The sequence below is a fragment of the Neoarius graeffei genome, chromosome 24 (genome assembly GCF_027579695.1).
Source record: "Neoarius graeffei isolate fNeoGra1 chromosome 24, fNeoGra1.pri, whole genome shotgun sequence".
In the NCBI taxonomy this organism is placed as follows: domain Eukaryota; kingdom Metazoa; phylum Chordata; class Actinopteri; order Siluriformes; family Ariidae; genus Neoarius; species Neoarius graeffei.
This window is the reverse complement of record NC_083592.1, coordinates 39,901,279-39,919,357: the sequence shown is the minus strand read 5'-3', so window position 1 is coordinate 39,919,357 and position 18,079 is coordinate 39,901,279. Positions and strand designations below refer to the sequence as shown.

General features: G+C 40.9%; 1 protein-coding gene across 5 annotated transcripts in view; it reads left to right on the top strand.

Annotated features, from left to right (window-relative positions):
- Positions 1–18,079, top strand: part of slc4a4a (solute carrier family 4 member 4a) — a 132,277-nt gene that overhangs the window by 50,791 nt on the left and 63,407 nt on the right. For 4 of the 5 annotated variants that reach the window (XM_060907225.1, XM_060907223.1, XM_060907221.1 and 1 more), the window contains 2 exons: positions 13,022–13,157; positions 16,348–16,508. In XM_060907225.1, coding sequence (XP_060763208.1) covers positions 13,022–13,157; positions 16,348–16,508 — 297 coding nt within the window. Of the gene's footprint in view, positions 1–12,759; positions 13,158–16,347; positions 16,509–18,079 lie in introns of those variants that run through there. The other variant, XM_060907222.1, reaches the window with a different exon arrangement.

Genomic DNA, 18,079 nt, shown 5'->3' with positions numbered 1-18,079 from the left:
ACAGAGTGCCTTTCTAGTTAATTTAGTAATGAATGGCATGTCATGCTTTTTTCTCTTATGGTAGACCACAAGACAAGATGTTTCATGTTATCACCTACTGTACATTATAACAGCTGCAAATAGTTGTTCCTTCATCAGCCTCTCTTCTCTCTCTCTTTAAGTTAACTATGGCAAAAAATTTCAGCTTGTTGTGCTACAGAGGATCCTGAATTAGATCATGTTTCATCTCAATTCTAAAACTCACAAAATATCAGATCACTTATTTTTTTTTTTTACTTTATTGTAAACAGGCTTTGCTAAGCTGTATTGTGGCAACATATACTCATATAATTACATGTGAGTCAACTTTCATAATAACAAATGAAGTAACCACAAACTAGTAAAATGAGATTATTCAAGTTCATTGGCCATTGAAGTAAGTCAGCAGTCATGAACAGTGTATCAGGTTGCTGGGGTGAGGTTTGTGAGCCGTAGTAATAAGCGCTATATTCTTTGTAAAACATCGCAATGATATGTGTGGTGTGGTGTCATATTGTATTATAGTGCTGGTACATCTTCCATCCATCCATTATCTCTAGCCACTTTATCCTGTTCTACAGGGTCGCAGGCAAGCTGGAGCCTATCCCAGCTGACTACGGGCGAAAGGCGGGGTACACCCTGGACAAGTCGCCAGGTCATCACAGGGCTGACACATAGACACAGACAACCATTCACACTCATATTCACACCTACGGTCAATTTAGAGTCACCAGTTAACCTAACCTGCATGTCTTTGGACTGTGGGGGAAACCGGAGCACCTGGAGGAAACCCACGCGGACACGGGGAGAACATGCAAACTCCACACAGAAAGGCCCTCACCGGCCGCTGGGCTCGACCCCGGACCTTCTTGCTGTGAGGCGACAGTGCTAACCACTACACCACCGTGCCGCCCGCTGATACATCTTATTATTATTTTTCTTGTTATTATTATATTTTTTCATGGGTGGAATACAACAAACAAAGTACAGTATGAGGCTGTTATTGTAGACCGGTTATGCATAAATCATCTCTGTGAGTTAATATTAATATAACATTAATGAAGTTTGACACACAGTACCATGCAAAAGTCTTAGGCACCCGATTGTTTTTTTCATACAAACTTTGCTATGGGGGCGGCACGGTGGCTTAGTGGTTAGCACTGTCGCCTCACAGCACGAAGGTCCTGGGTTTGAGCCAGCGGCTGGCGAGGGCCTTTCTGTGCGGAGTTTGCATGTTCTCCCCGTGTCCGCGTGGGTTTCCTCCGGGTGCTCCGGTTTCCCCCACAGTCCAAAGACATGCAGGTTAGGTTAACTGGTGACTCTAAATTGACCGTAGGTGTGAATGTGAGTGTGAATGGTTGTCTGTGTCTATGTGTCAGCCCTGTGATGACCTGGCGACTTGTCCAGGGTGTACCCCGCCTTTCGCCCGTAGTCAGCTGGGATAGGCTCCAGCTTGCCTGCGACCCTGTAGAACAGGATAAGTGGCTACAGTTACTGGATGGATGGATGGGCTGCTGGGTTTTGGTGCAAAATGAAGAAGCGAGTGTGACAGTCAAAGTGTCCAGAAGAACTGTGGCTGGTTCTGTAAGATGCTCAGTAAAACCTACAGCTCATTTCCTTATAAATGTATTGTACCTGAGACTACTATTTTTTTTTTAAAGCAAAGGGTTGTCTCACACCAAATTTTGACTTTGTTTCATTTTTTATGGCTTACTGCTGTTTATAGTGTTTTTAAAAAAAATGTTGAAACATTTCATTTCATTTCGTTATTTTTAAGCCATTTTTGGTTGATAGCATTTCTTTACATGTGCCTAAGACTTTTACACAGAACTGTACAGTAGATGAGGTTCTGGTTTATATGTGAATAAAGATGAACCATTCAGTGTGATGCAGAATATACTAGTATGTGTTGAAATATATTTATCCAGTTTAACATTATAATGTTGTGTAATAAATATAGGCTTTACTCCAGCGTTGCTCAAGACACTCATGACGTAAAAGCAGCTGCAGAATGGACTGATAGCTGAGATTCCTCAGAGAGCTGATAATAGCATAAACAAATGGAAGCTATACTACTTTACTCCTTTTTTTCTGTTTTCACAGCTTCTCATCAATCATTTCATTCCACTTTGATGCACTGAATAATAATATATTAGTTAATAGCATAATAGCTGCTGGATCAAGTTGTCTTATCCAGTATGTGCTCAAGTTGTTTTTTGTGCCGTCAGCCTTGCTCATGTTCAAAGTGTGTCACTGGCATTTGGCCCGAGTTAATCCTCTTTAAAACAGTCCATCCTTCTCCTAACCACAGGTTGTAATTAGTTAATCTCACCTTCTTCCGCCTCCTACGCCTGCTCCTGAGGGTGCAGTGTTTGGATTGAAAGACAGAGTGCATCGTCAGTGCAAACCCACATACAGTTTATTTTAAAATATTCTCTTTAATGTAAAATGGTTCCGAACAGGAAGATTAGCCAGGTCAAGGGCCTCATTTAGTCAGAACCTGTGTGACATTTGATACTTTTAGAAGCAGTTATTAACTGTTACTATGGTGGTGTCTCATCTCATTATCTCTAGCCGCTTTATCCTGTTCTACAGGGTCGCAGGCAAGCTGGAGCCTATCCCAGCTGACTATGGGCGAAAGGCGGGGTACACCCTGGACAAGTCGCCAGGTCATCACAGGGCTGACACATACTGTAGACACAGACAACCATTCACACTCACATTCACACCTACGGTCAATTTAGAGTCACCAGTTAACCTAACCTGCATGTCTTTGGACTGTGTGGGAAACCGGAGCACCCGGAGGAAACCCACGTGGACACGGGGAGAACATGCAAACTCCACACAGAAAGGCCCTCGCCGGCCACGGGGCTCGAACCCAGGACCTTCTTGCTATGAGGCGACAGTGCTAACCACTACCGCTATGGTGGTGTCTGATAGCTAATTATATAACAGGGCAGTGCTATGACCCCGAAGTGTTTTATTCCTCTTATACCATAGCAGTTTGTTGACGCGAACATTAATAAATAAAAGTAAAGCATGGGACGCCGTGCTTTGTATCTGTTGCATATAGTTACATTTAATTTTGTAAATTTTAATGTTAATTTTACTGTTTAAAGTCTTTAATTTTCTCTAAAGCTACTTTGTGAAAATTTCCGTTGTTAAAAGCGCTATACAAGTAAACTTGACTTGACTTGATTTTGTGGAACGTCCATGAAACAAAATCATTCGGGTTATCATGTATGCCTATAGCAGCTATAAACAGTCACCCTCTTAGCAGACTTTCTTTTTCTCTCTTTAATAAAAATAAATAAATAAATAAATAAATAAATAAAACACGCAGTTTGTCATGTTACTGAGAAAACACAAAAGACCTCCTGAAGATTTTTCCCTCTTTTGCATTTCGTGATGTCCACAAAACTCGAATAAAGCTCAAGTGTGCAGACAGCACGAATTGAAGGCTGAGAGTAAAGCCTGAAAAAAGAGAAGTGGACGTTATTTTAATGCAAACTGAATGATGAGGGTAAATCTGAAAGCAGAATGATTTTGACTGACTTCTGTGGCAATAAAAATACAATGCCAAAACTTTAAAAATAAAAATTAATCACATTTCTAGTCCTATAAATTAATTTATTTTGTGAAAGGGGTTCTGAAGGAAGTGGCTAAAGTCACTGTTAATAAGAGGAATATATTTCTGAACAGCCAAAAGTAGAAGATTCTGACCTGGTAAGTATAGAACGACCAACCAACAGATTCTGGTCCATTTTAAGAGCAAGGCCTCACAATATCACACTAGCATTGGGGGATTTTATTGCACTATTTTATGCAGACTTTGAGTATTTACCATTGTTAGGAAGCAATAAGCAGTCGCTGGGTGGGCATGAGCTGAAAGAACAATCGCCAGTCTCAATGCAGTACCATTGTGCTGCAAACAAAAGACAAGAGGCACTGATCATAGGCATGTGACACCGCAAATGCGTTTTCTGTTCTTTCCTTTTTTTATCTTACACACAGGACTTGACAGATTTAAAAAAAAAAAAAAACAAGGAAGATTCATCTGTACGTATTATTTGTAAACCAGAAAGGCCAGGACAGGATTTGAGATGTAGTTGTCAGATAGTGATGACATTCCAGTACAATCTGATAAACTAAATAGAGTTGGATTATAGCTAAATTTCACTGATACACATTTATTTGTCTCATAAATGTTATTTCTGAAAATTTGATCAAATCGCTGCAGCTTTGTTGTCAGTAATAAACCCCCAAATTAGTACAAGTATTAAAACCATCTGGATATTTTTATACATTTAATTGATGTTTAACTTGTGAAAGAATTCCTTGGTACAAATTTGTTTTATGTGAACACAAACATGGGAAACAAAATGTCATAATTGTCATTGAGGTATTCTGCTAAATTATATCTCATCTCATTATCTGTAGCCGCTTTATCCTGTTCTATAGGGTCGCAGGCAAGCCGGAGCCTATCCCAGCTGACTACGGGCGAAAGGCGGGGTACACCCTGGACAAGTCACCAGGTTATCACAGGGCTGCTAAATTATATTTCCCAGTTATAATACAGAGGTAGCGCTTTGCTTGTTTCTCCCCCTGAACTTACTTCAGCTGATTTTATAAGCAAAGATCAACAGAATATCACATTTAGTAAAGATCAGTTTTACACCTTGAGGTTTGGTTCTTAGACTTTTTAAAATCACCTTTCTTATAGCTTCTTGTATGAAAAGCTTGAAATAATTTAACCTGTAGATCTCAGTGGCGGCACGGTGGTGTAGTGGTTAGCGCTGTCGCCTCACAGCAAGAAGGTTCGGGTTCGAGCCCTGTGGCCGGGGAAGGCCTTTCTGTGTGGAGTTTGCATGTTCTCCCCGTGTCCACGTGGGTTTCCTCCGGGTGCTCCGGTTTCCCCCACAGTCCAAAGACATGCAGGTTAGGTTAACTGGTGACTCTAAATTGACCGTAGGTGTGAATGAGTGTCTGTGTCTATGTGTCAGCCCTGTGATGACCTGGCGACTTGTCCAGGGTGTACCCTGCCTTTCGCCCGTAGTCAGCTGGGATAGGCTCCAGCTTGCCTGCGACCCTGTAGAACAGGATAAAGTGGCTAGAGATAATGAGATGAGGTCTCAGTGAAATCCATCCATCCATTATCCATAATCACTTATCCTGTACAGGGTCGCGGGCAAGCTGGAGCCTATCCCAGCTGACTATGGGCGAGAGACGGGGTACACCCTGGACAACTCACCAGGTAATCGCAGGGCTGACACATAGAGACAAACAACCATTCACACTCATGGTCAATTTAGAGCCACCAATTAACCTAACCTGCATGTCTTTGGACTGTGGGGGAAACCGGAGCACCCGGAGGAAACCCACAAAGACACGGGGAGAACATGCAAACTCCACACATAAAGGCCTTCATCAGCCACTGGGCTCGAACCCAGGACCTTCTTGCTGTGAGGCGACAGCGCTAACCACTACACCACCATGCCGCCCCTCAGTGAAATCTCAATTTAATAATAATAATATGTTTGTTTGTTGGTTGGTTAGTTTATTATTATTATTTTTTTACAATATTCAGTGCAGGCGGCACGGTGGTGTAGTGGTTAGCGCTGTTGCCTCACAGCAAGAAGGTCCGGGTTCGAGCCCCGTGGCCGGCGAGGGCCTTTCTGTGTGGAGTTTGCATGTTCTCCCCGTGTCCGCATGGGTTCCCTCCGGGTGCTCCGGTTTCCCCCACAGTCCAAAGACATGCAGGTTAGGTTAACTGGTGACTCTAAATTGACCGTAGGTGTGAGTGTGAATGGTTGTCTGTGTCTATGTGTCAGTCCTGTGATGACCTGGCGACTTGTCCAGGGTGTACCCCACCTTTCACCTGTAGTCAGCTGGCATAGGCTCCAGCTTGCCTGTGACCCTGTAGAACAGGATAAAGCGGCTAGAGATAATGAGATGAGAATGAGATACTCAGTGCTAAAATCTTCACAATGCATGCATGTTCGCCATCCCTGTTTTGTTGTTGTTGTCAATTCTACTCCTCCCAGGGAAAACAGTGAACGCGGACCACTGAATTGAATTGGAACTGAAATTCATGTCCTATCTGTGTCATGATATGGAGCTAATCACATGTTTCCAGGCAGATTGTGTTGCCAGGACAAGATACAATGCCAGTGTCCTTGTCCTATTTATTTCCAGCTAGGAGATGTACAGTGTTTTAGCAGACAGCTGGAACATGGCTTTCAACATGGAGATCATTTTAAAACACCTAGACTTCCTGTTATCTCTTATTTGCAATGCCCGCCTGTTTATTTACGTATGCAGGGTTTATCCAAGGTTAGACTCCACGTCAGGGTTATGAATATTGTGGAGTCGGGTTCAGTTCTGGACTATAAATTTATACAGCTTTTCTTCTGTATGGTGAATGCTGCACATAGTCTAAGACTAATAATAAGCAGATTAAAATGTGCTAGTATTTGTCAAAGAAAAAAAGTCTAACCATTGATACTGTATGGTGACATTTAGAGAATTGTTTGGTGATTGGTGCAGTTTTTTGGAAGGAGTATCCAGTGTGAGTGCATTGTAATAGAAGTTCCTTCATGTCTTTTGAGAAGGAAAAATCTTCTGGACTTTACATTTTCCAGTTTCTCAGTAACATGGCAAGCTGCATTTTTTTTTAGCTATGTTAAAGTGAGGGGGAAAAAGAGAGGCGGATGAGGGGATGGCTATATACAGCTGCTATAATGTAAGTGACAACAGGAAGCAACTTGTTTCATGAATGTTTCACAACATTAAATGTAACAAAAAAGATTTTTAAAAAATACAACATGACTTTTTTTCTCATCTCATCTCATTATCTCTAGCCGCTTTATCCTGTTCTACAGGGTCGCAGGCAAGCTGGAGCCTATCCCAGCTGACTATGGGCGAAAGGCGGGGTACACCCTGGACAAGTCGCCAGGTCATCACAGGGCTGACACATAGACACAGACAACCATTCACACTCACATTCACACCTACGGTCAATTTAGAGTCACCAGTTAACATAACCTGCATGTCTTTGGACTGTGGGGGAAACCGGAGCACCCGGAGGAAACCCACGCGGACACGGGGAGAACATGCAAACTCCGCACAGAAAGGCCCTCGCCAGCCACGGGGCTCGAACCCGGACCTTCTTGCTGTGAGGCGACAGCGCTAACCACTACACCACCGTGCCGCCCACATGACTTTTTTTAATCAATAGGAATTGTAATTGTTGCATAATTACATGGATTGAAGATGAGGATTAGTACACTATGTTCACACTAATCACATCATGACTCATATCAAACCCCTACTCTAACTTCCACTGAGTGGGATTTCTCAGATATAAACATGTTATATTCCTTGAAGAACATGTTTTCAGGATTTATTCGATGTAAACTATACAAAAGTTTCACTGTGAGCCATGTAAAACTATCTGACATGCACATGCCAATATTAGTGGCGAATATTAGCTTCCTGCCATCTTCACGAGTGTTGATGTTATATCTGGAGAATGCAGCCACATGTACTGTATAGTAGATTTTGTATGGGAGGTTTAGTGAGATTGAAACTCTCTAACTGGAGTGGGGGCAGCTCCACTAAGCTCTACTTTGGGCTGTGGGCATTCTCTCCCTCCCCTTCCTTTTCCCATGAGCCCCCGGTTTCATGGACAAAGTCCCCTTTGTGCAGGCCTGTGGCTCTTGGCGACTAAGCCTGCAGCATTGAAATGCATTTGAACGATGTGAATTTCATTCCCATCTCTTCCTTTTAGTGCTTCACTCTCACTGCACAGTTGCCCATATTGAACTACTCGCTCGTCTCTGTTTTGCGCCCTCCCTTCAACCCGTCTCTGTTGGAGCCTTGCTTAGCAACTGGGTGAGATGACTTCTTTCCAAGGCTCAGTGCAGGACATCCATAGTAATATAGTCTGTATGCAACTCAGGGAAACAGTGTTTGGGGACTTTGTGGAACAACTAAGCAACCTAAATGAGTCTTGTTGTAATAGACTCTACTTTTTACCTTTCAGATGCTGTGATCAGTAAATCAATGAGTCATTTTGCAAAAAAAACCAACAACCCAAAAACATCAGTTCCTAGCATTAGCACGAGCACATTCTTTTGAGTTCTTTTCAGTCCAGCTTCAGTTTTTGCACTGAAGTCCATGATGAGAAGATCGCATCACACTTCAAAACCATAGATGATCGAAAGCTGAGAAGCATGAATGTTTCAGCAGTAACCAGTCTACCAGCTGGACTGTTGTCGATGTGTAGTGAACGTCCAAATACAGCTACAAAAGACATTTGTCATCATATCTTGGAAGACTTTGTTATAATAATTTATTAATCTGTCTTATTTTCCAGTTCAAAGCTATTGTGTAATAATTTCTGTGCTGTTTTGACAGCATCCCAAATGAATTTGGTCTGTTTCAGCATCAGCATGTAACTATATGACTAACATTTTCATTTATCTTAACTGCAATGTCATGGTGTGTAACATGATGGAAGCTGATCACATCAGCAACAGGAGATAAAGGTGGTAAAGAGCTAGTGGTGTGACAGAATTGGATCGAATGGGAAGCTACCTATATTACATGCATTACTACATTATATACATCAGGGAAAAGTGTTCAGAAAATATTATTTATAATGCAATACTTCACTGGTGGGCTTTGACTGAAAACATCCAGGTATTTGTCCGATGCTCTTTAACTCTTTGGAACTCTGTTCTGTTTTAATATCCTATTACACAATCATCTTACACATATTACGACTATGATTGACAAGCATTTTATAGTCTTTCTAATTCTCAGTGCGACGAAGATCCTGAAGATTATTATTTACTTTTTCATACCCAAACAACAACCAGATCTTTCACTGACTTTGAGAAAACAAACACTGTCCTAGTTACCGGTAGGGGCATAAAGCAATAACACTATCTGTATCTGCATATACAACATACAGTGTGTGTGTATATATATATATATATATATATATATATATATATATATATATATATATATATATATATATAAACCAGAAGGGGGGATTTTTTTTTTTTAATCATGAAACGTCACAAAATTAAGGTAACAATAGGCTAACAGCTCAATAACATCCGATGATATCAAATGAATAACACTAAATGAAAACGAACACTAAACCAGAGATAGTAAATTCATCTTCCTATCTCTCTGACTAAATACACGAACACTAACACAACGAAGTTCGCATTGCTTGTCGCGTTGCTGTGATGTTTCTCTCCCTCCGGATTAAATGGACAGTGACTCGAAAATCACTAAAATACATGAATACTAAATGAACAGTTTGCTCTGATGGCGCAGTTCACATTGTGCGCAGCTTTCCGATTTAAACTGTTTTTTTCTCATCCTTATACTTCCTGTTTCATAGACTGTAACGGATTTGCTTATTTAGTCATTTTAATACAGAATTTACTTTGAAATTATAATCAGACACTCCAGCGTCCCCCCTAAAAAAAAAATCGGCCGTGAAAAATGCGGCATCCGCCAAAAGGCGCGCTGTTTGCATCCCTGCATAGAACGCAAAGATATTGTTATTATCTACAATGTATCTATTTGCTGGGGACGTTCATGAACATCAAAGCTGCCACTTCGGGTCATTTTGAAAGTGAGTGCAATGTAGACCATAGAAAACTGTGTCACAACATGCCTGTCATGTCAACTTTTTTTTTGGTTTGTTTGTTTTATTGACGGGGTTGTCCCCCCGAGGATTTTTTTTCAGCAGAGATAAAAACCAGAGGGGGGGATGATCCCCACCATCCCCCCCAGCAAATCGCACCCAGTATATACCTACTCATAGGTGTTTCTGTATTTTGACTATTTTCTACATTGTAGAACAATACTGAAGACACCAAAACTATGAAATAACACGCGGAACATATTTTGAATTATGTGGTAAATAAAAAAAGTGGGGCGGCACGGTGGTGTAGTGGTTAGCGCTGTCGCCTCACAGCAAGAAGGTCCTGGGTTCAAGCCCCGTGGCTGGCGAGGGCCTTTCTGTGCGGAGTTTGCATGTTCTCCCCGTGTCCGCGTGGGTTTCCTCCGGGTGCTCCGGTTTCCCCCACAGTCCAAAGACATGCAGGTTAGGTTAACTGGTGACTCTAAATTGACCGTAGGTGTGAATGTGAGTGTGAATGGTTGTCTGTGTCTATGTGTCAGCCCTGTGATGACCTGGCGACTTGTCCAGGGTGTACCCCGCCTTTCGCCCGTAGTCAGCTGGGATAGGCTCCAGCTTGCCTGCGACCCTGTAGAAGGATAAAGCGGCTACAGATAATGAGATGAGATGAGATAAAAAAAGTGTTAAAAAAACAAAACATTTCATATTTTATATTCTTCAAAGTAGCCAGCATTTACCTTGACGACCCTTTGCACACTATTGGCATTATCGTAACCATCTTCATGAGGTAGTCACCTGGAATGCTTTCCAGTTAAGACGTGTGCCTCGTCAAAAGTTAATTAGTGCAATTTCTTGCCTTCTTAATGCGTTTGAAATCAAATAGTAAATAGTAAATAATAAAAATACAATAAACAGCCCTATTCCACAACTGTAGTAATCCATATTATGTCAAGAATCACTCAGCTAAGTAAAGAGAAGCGACATCCATCATTACTTTAAGTCATGAAGTGACTTTTGAATAATAAAAATAAAGAAAAAACATTGAACTAGAAGGTGTCTTTTAACTTTTACCTCGTACTGTATTTAGTGCTCAAAATATCTGTCCAGCAGAGCAGGGAGACTTGGGACACATTTTCAGCTTCTGTAGACTGGGTGAAATTATTTACAGGTAGCATCACATCCATATGATATTGGAGAGGATTTACTGTACCCTCTTACCACAACATTAGTTTCTCAGCTTGTCACATACACTGGCCTTCAGGATTCACTTCTTCTGTCATTATTGTGTGCAGGGAGACATGAGACATTGAGGGGAGACATGGAACAAAAATAAAATACCTAGGCCTACATATATAATTTTTATTTGTGATCAAAACTTGTAACAAATGAACTGTATGAAAACACAGTGCTGGTACAGCGATAGAAAAATGTCAGTTTACCCAAAACCTGACTCGACAAAACAGTTCCCTTCTCAAGAAGGAATGAAATAAGCTTAATTCTCATATAGGGACACGCACACATTTTTAACAAACATTTTTAAACAATTTTATATTTACAAACCACAAGAAAAAACCTGTAACATGATGAACTGTCCCAACTCTCCCCATCTGGCCATTATGGAAAAAAAAATACTTTTTTCCCCCCTAGAATTTAAGTTTAGTAAATAATACTATATCTGTTAAGTCTAGACTACGTACTTTAATTCCTAACAAATCCCGAATTCACCAGCGTATATTACACCGTAGAATGGAGGTGGACTTTGAAGTAGGAAATACAAGTTTTGGTTGATTAAAATATTGAACTGCACAAACCTTACTGCAATGTCCAGCTTCATGGCTCCAAAGGAAGTCGGTTACTCTAAGGGGCAACATTTAACTTCTGATGTCATCTTCAACCTGATTGGTTGAAATTAATTTATGGGAATACAGACTGTCCCAAGTCTCCCCGCTCTCCCCGTCTGTATTTGAATGTAAAAGTGGGCTTTGTGTAAAAAGGAAGTTTTTTTTTTTTTTTGTCTCACAAGTGTCATATCTGACGATTTGTTGTGCCCGCATGAAAGTAAAAAGCTCTTGCTTGGATGACTTTTTGTTCTGTCCCATGTGGGTTCCTCTAATTTCAACTAGAGGCAAAAAAACCAAACAAACCCAGAAAGCAAAACAACTTATAATGCACCTCCTATGTATACCTGTATTTCTATCTGTTTAGAACACTATCTGTTCAATCTAAGTAATGCATTCATATTTGGTTACAGCAGTAGATCTTGTGTACGACCCAAAACATCCATAATCCTATAGTATGAGGAGTTTGAAGAGTGTTGCCAACCAGTGACTGAACAAAGCAGCTGCATTATGATTTATAGTAATTGATCTAATTTTGATTATTTTACCATCATTTTTGAAAGAAGCCTGTAGGATGCAGCTATATAACTGATATTTAGTTCCTAATTTTTAGTGCATTAACACGAAGACATCCATGTAGCTGGCTAAGAAGCTTAAGAAGAGGAAACTTGCTTGTTTTTCAGTCAGTGTTGGTTGTTCTAGCTGTGAAAAATCAACATAATGGTCATCACCTTTCCCATTCCCATTTCCTTCCCCTTGCTTCGTTCTTTCACATTATTGTATTTTTGACCTTTATTGTATTGAATGTTGCCATACATTTTTTGTGAGCACCGATGCCTGACTAATATGCAAATTAGAAGACAAAGGTGAAGGATAGCAAAGCCTTTTTGTCCAGAATGAACTATTTGGGAAACATTTCCTAATTGTTAATGAGGGGCTGAGGGAAGGGTGCCAGAACTTGTGGTCCAATGGGAATGGGGGGTACTGATGGAGCAGCAGAGGGATGGGCTATTGCAGTCAGGGAAAAGGGGACCACGATTTTTAACTACCAAGGTGTCATTGCACTCTAACAGAGGACAGAAGACAGCAAACAACTTGGAAAACTCTAATGAGGATCTAAAGCACTTAGCTCAGGGATCGGAGGATTGTTAGTTGAACCTCCATCCCTCTTTTACACAACCTCACCAAGTCAGATCCAGCTGTCACTTGGAGGAAAACTTTTTTCAGGGTTTTGAAATGGAGACATCTGAGAACGACCCGGAGAGCATGTCGGACAATAATAACGTGGAGAAAAGCGAGGTAGAGAAGGAACAGAAAATGGCAACTGACCAGAACGGTGGTGCAGAGCACGATATTTCTGAAGTGAAGAGTCCTCCTTTACCTGATGACACAGTACCTGTGGTTAAAGTCAGGCCCAGTGGTTTAGGGGATCAAGGTGACCTGCAGGTCCCTGGACATCCTCATCAACCTCTGATCAAAAGTATTTTCTCCCTCGCAGTTTCTCCAGCAGCTGAACGCGTTCGCTTCATCTTGGGTGAGGACGATGAAGGGCCAGCACCTCCGCAGCTTTTCACAGAGCTGGATGAACTCCTCTCTGAGGATGGCCAGGAGATGGAATGGAAGGAGACAGCCAGGTAAGAGTAGCTCAACTTCTGACTGGCTGTTTAATGAAAGAGATGAGAAATAATAAAATCTGTAAACACACAGTGTTAAAAGTCGAAACATTTCCCATAATGCTTTTTTCTTTTAGTACTATGATTTTGCATGGAAATATTTGTGAAAATGTCAAACTTTTAAGGTTTTTATTGAGCAAGAGAAGATTGACTCGAGTTGGCCATTAAAGCATTAAGGATTTAATTGGAGAAAGAAAAAAAATCTATAGACAGAAGGTTAATTAGTCATTAATTACTCATGAAACAACACAGTGTTAAAAGATGAAATATTTCCCTTCAGGTTTAAAGCAGTTTGTTAGTACTGTGAATTTTGTGTAGAAATATTTGTGAAAATTTTGAGGTTTTACACCGATATTTTTATCGAGCAAGCACAGGTTGACCTAAGTTGTTCGTTAAGACATTGAGAATTTGGTTAGAGAAAGAAAAGAATCGACAGACAGAAGATTAATTACTCATTAAAAATCACAATTTTATGAATGGACTGTGTACAGCAGCACATTTAAAGCTCTGATAAGCTCATGAATTAAACATCTTGAGTCTGTGGCACATCGCCAGCGACAGTTTGGTGCCAATATGCTAAGTTGTCGTGGCACGGTGGTGTAATGGTTAGCACTGTCGCCTCACAGCAAGAATGTCCTGGGTTCGAGCCCAGTGGCCGGCGAGGGTCTTTCTGTGTGGAGTTTGCATGTTCTCCCCGTGTCCGCGTGGGTTTCCTCCGGGTGCTCCGGTTTCCCCCACAGTCCAAAGACATGCAGGTTAGGCTACTTGGTGGCTCTAAATTGACCGTAGGTGTGAATGTGAGTGTGAATGGTTGTTTGTCTCTATGTGTCAGCCCTTCGATGACATGGCGACTTGTCCAGGGTGTACCCCGCCTCTCGCCCATAGTCAGTTGGGATAGGCTCCAGCTTGCCTGCGAACTTTTACAGGATAAGCGGCTACAGATGGATAGATGCTAAGTTGTACCACTCAGGCAGGCTGACCAACACATTATTGCTTTTTTGTTTAATAAAGAAGACAGGGTTATTTATTTATTTAATGGTGGTCGACTCCATCTTAAACTCATTAATCATTACACTTAGACAACAGGAACAGCAGTTCCCACATTATTTCTTCTTGACATAACAGAAAGTTCCATATACAGGTTGCCCGCCGTTATTGTTTTGAAAACAACATCGGTATGCTCGAGGAAATATACATATTTCCGATGCATAGTGTGTTAGACGTCACTATAAAACACTGATGCTCTGTTGTGTCACACATCACGCCTCTGGTTGTGGAACACTGTATATAAACAAACACTGGTGTGGGTTTATGCCGGTTTTATTTGGTTCAGTGTAAGCAATGAAAGCTGGAATACTGAGGGATCTTCTTTACACATTCTTTACATATTGTGAGGTACGGTATCTGTGTGAAAAAGGCTTGTTTTAGCTCTGAGATAAACCTGCCCAGGGTGTACCTCACCTCTGGCCTAAAGTCAGCTGGGATTGGCTTCAGCTTTCCCCTGCAACCCTGATGGATGGATGAATGCATGGGGAGTGTGTAATTAACGAGGATATAATAGGGCGAATCATGTGGCAGCAGCACAATGCATAATATCATGCGGATACATAACAAGAGCATTAGTTAACATTCACATCAAACATCAGAATCGGAGAAATGTGATCTGAGTGACTTTGTCTGTAGTGTGGTTGTTGGTGCTGGAAGGGCTGGTTTGAGTTTTCAGAAAACTCCTGGGATTTTCACATGCAACAGTCTATAAAGTTTACACATCGGGTGTGAAAACACACAAAAGAACACCCATTGATCAACATTACTGCAGGCAGAAACAGATCAGAGGAGAATAGTCAGGTTGGTTTGAGCTGCTAGGAAAGCTTCAGTAACTTAAATAACCACTCTTTACAATTGTGGTGAGCAGAAAAGCATCTCAAAGCACACAGCATGTTGAACCTAGTGCTGGATGGGTTACAATGGCAGAAGATCACACCTGTTTACGCTCCTGTCAGCCAAAAAACAGGAATATGAGACTATAGTTGGCACAAAGGTGAAGCCATGGCCAAAAGGTTCGAGAAGCTGCTGTGGGACCAAAAGGTCGCTGGTTTGAGTCCTTGGACCAGCAGGAATGGCTGAAGTGCCCTTGAGCAAGGAACCTAACCCCCACCTGCTCCCCAGGCTACTCTGGGTATGTTGTACGTCACACTGGATAAAAGCGTCTGCTAAATGCCTGTAATGTAATACAAAGTCACAGAAACTGAACAGGTCCTAAAAGTGCCGCCAGGTCTTTTTCTACTCTTCAGTTGTCCAGTTTCAGTGAGTCTGTATATACAATATAAAACACATTTTGAAATGCGCCTTTTACTGCCACGCATATGCAGAAGACATAAAATAAACACCGAGGATACAATTTGTAGAATAAAAAATGTACAGTACCTTAGGCTTTTGCACATTGTAAATTCTTACAGTCTTTAGGACTGTATGGTATTATGTCGGACACTATCTGAGTGCTTTCTGTTTGCTTTTGTAGGCAGTGCTTGCAGTTACATTTAAGCAAAATATTGTTTATGATGTAAGATTCAAGACATTCTAATTTTGTTTTGTATACTAGGTTACCAGGTTTATATGTAACAGGTATTTAGCTTGCACATAGCGTCTGTAATTTAGGATATCCACAAAGACCTGTGTAGAGCCACAAAACATGTAAAGTGTTACTTAGATCTTTCATTTCAAGTTTCGAAAGGTATAAAAATGGTTTCCATGGCAAGAGTCACCTGATGTGCTCTAGAACTTGTTGGTATATTTTTTAAAATACCTGTGTAATTATAAACTAGCAGATGGCTAGTTTAACAGTTAAACTTCAACAACTGTACGCAAAATCAATGTAGAATATTAAGAGTGAAAATGTAAATTACAAATTAGCTGAGGATAGTAGCCTTGAATTTGTTACCAATTCCACAACTGTAGCTTGAAGTCAGTCATCTTCAGTGCTTTGACATTACTGTTGTAAGCAATTCTGTTTCAACGCAGCATCAACTGTCAGATGTCAGATCATGTAAGATGTAGTTTTATTGAGGAGGTTGGCGGTCGAGGGGTTTAAATGGGAAAGTTGGGAGGCACAGTTCAGTGCTTGACTTTCATGTTCCTGCATTTTTTTCAGATGGATCAAGTTTGAAGAAAAGGTGGAAAAGGGTGGAGAGCGCTGGAGCAAACCTCATGTGGCGACACTTTCCTTGCACAGTCTGTTTGAGCTCAGAACTTGTATAGAGAAGGGCACCATCATGCTGGATCTGGAAGCTTCCACTCTGCCTCAAGTTGTGGGTGAGTAAAGCCTTTTTAGTGAATGCTTTTCGCAAAAATCTGAACATCTATAGGACACATCTAGTGGTTCTGTACAGAGCCACTGGAGAACTAAAACTGTATATGACAGCATCCTGGTTCTTGAAACCCCTTTCTTTTTTTCTCCCTAATCTATTCTTGGCCAGTTCCCACTATCCAGTTAGGTCTCCCCAATCACATGACAACTACCAACACAACATTAGTAACCCAATGTTGAGCAGAAGTCCTATGTTGGGCTGAAACCCCTGAGTGGAAAGGCCCCTCCTCCCGCTATGTTGGGCAGAATCCCCCAGTTGGATAAAGCCCCATGTTGGAAAAAAGCTCCCATTTGAACAAAGCCCCAGGTTGGGCAGAGCCTCTGATTGTGCAAAGCTCTATGTAGGGCAGAAACCCTTATTTAAGCAGAAGTCCAGTTTTGCTCAGAATCCCCTGCCTGGGCAAAGTCTTCATAAATCAAATTTATACAATTTCTCTCATATGTCCAACATCGCCCTGTGATGACCTGGCGACTTGTCCAGGGTGTACCCTGCCTTTCGCCCGTAGTCAACTGGGATAGGCTCCAGCTTGCCTGCGACCCTGTAGAACAGGATAAATCAGCTAGAGATAATGAGATGAGATGAGATGTCCAACATCCATTTGTTGGCAGTTTTTTTGTCTTTTGTTTTGAGTGAGATGCATAATTGTTACCATGTCAAAAGAAATGTGCTGTGGTATATTTATGTCCATTCTTCAAATAGTTATTTCCTGAAAAATTAAGTGATGGTAAATAATAAGAAACTTGTAACACTATGCTGTTATTCGATTATCAGTTACTTGATTAGTGAGAGGGATCTTTTAATTAAAATGGTTAATATCAGTCACGGCTCAATGGAGATAACAGTCTGAGTCCTTTAATTAATTTAGCAGTCGAGCCTTTGAATACAGATAAGCTGAGCTCAGTTGACTTTATAGACCTTCTTTTGGAGTAGAGCTGAATTGTAGTTTATCCATTAAGCTATGCACAATTCAGAAAAAAGCCCTGAGGGCTGTAGCCTTGTGCCCAGGCCTCCGACCCAATTTATAAAAATAGAACCACCAGATAATCTAATGCCCAAGCAAAAAATTCATCATGATTGTCTTTCTTGGTTTAAAGTAGAACGTGGTTAATTGTATTATTATTATTATTATTATTATTATTATTATTATTATTATTATTATTATTATTCACTCTCAGAAAATAAAGTACCTTATTGTACCTTTAGGGGTACAATGGCTTGTCACTGGGACAGGACCCTCTAAGGTACTTATTTGTACCCTTTATATACTGCTTAGGAACATGTACCTTTTTGGCCCTAAAAAGGTACACATAGTTACCTCGAGGTCCAGTAATGAGCTCTAAGGAGTACAATAGTGTAGATCATACCTTGGGGTACAGAAATGGACTCCTACTGTACCCCTATTTCTAACAGGCTGCTTCTTATTATTATTTCTTTAGTATGTTTAATTCTAATTTAATTTTATCCTTAGGAAAAATGTTATGTTATATTGTATTATATGAAAAAAGTAAAGGACAA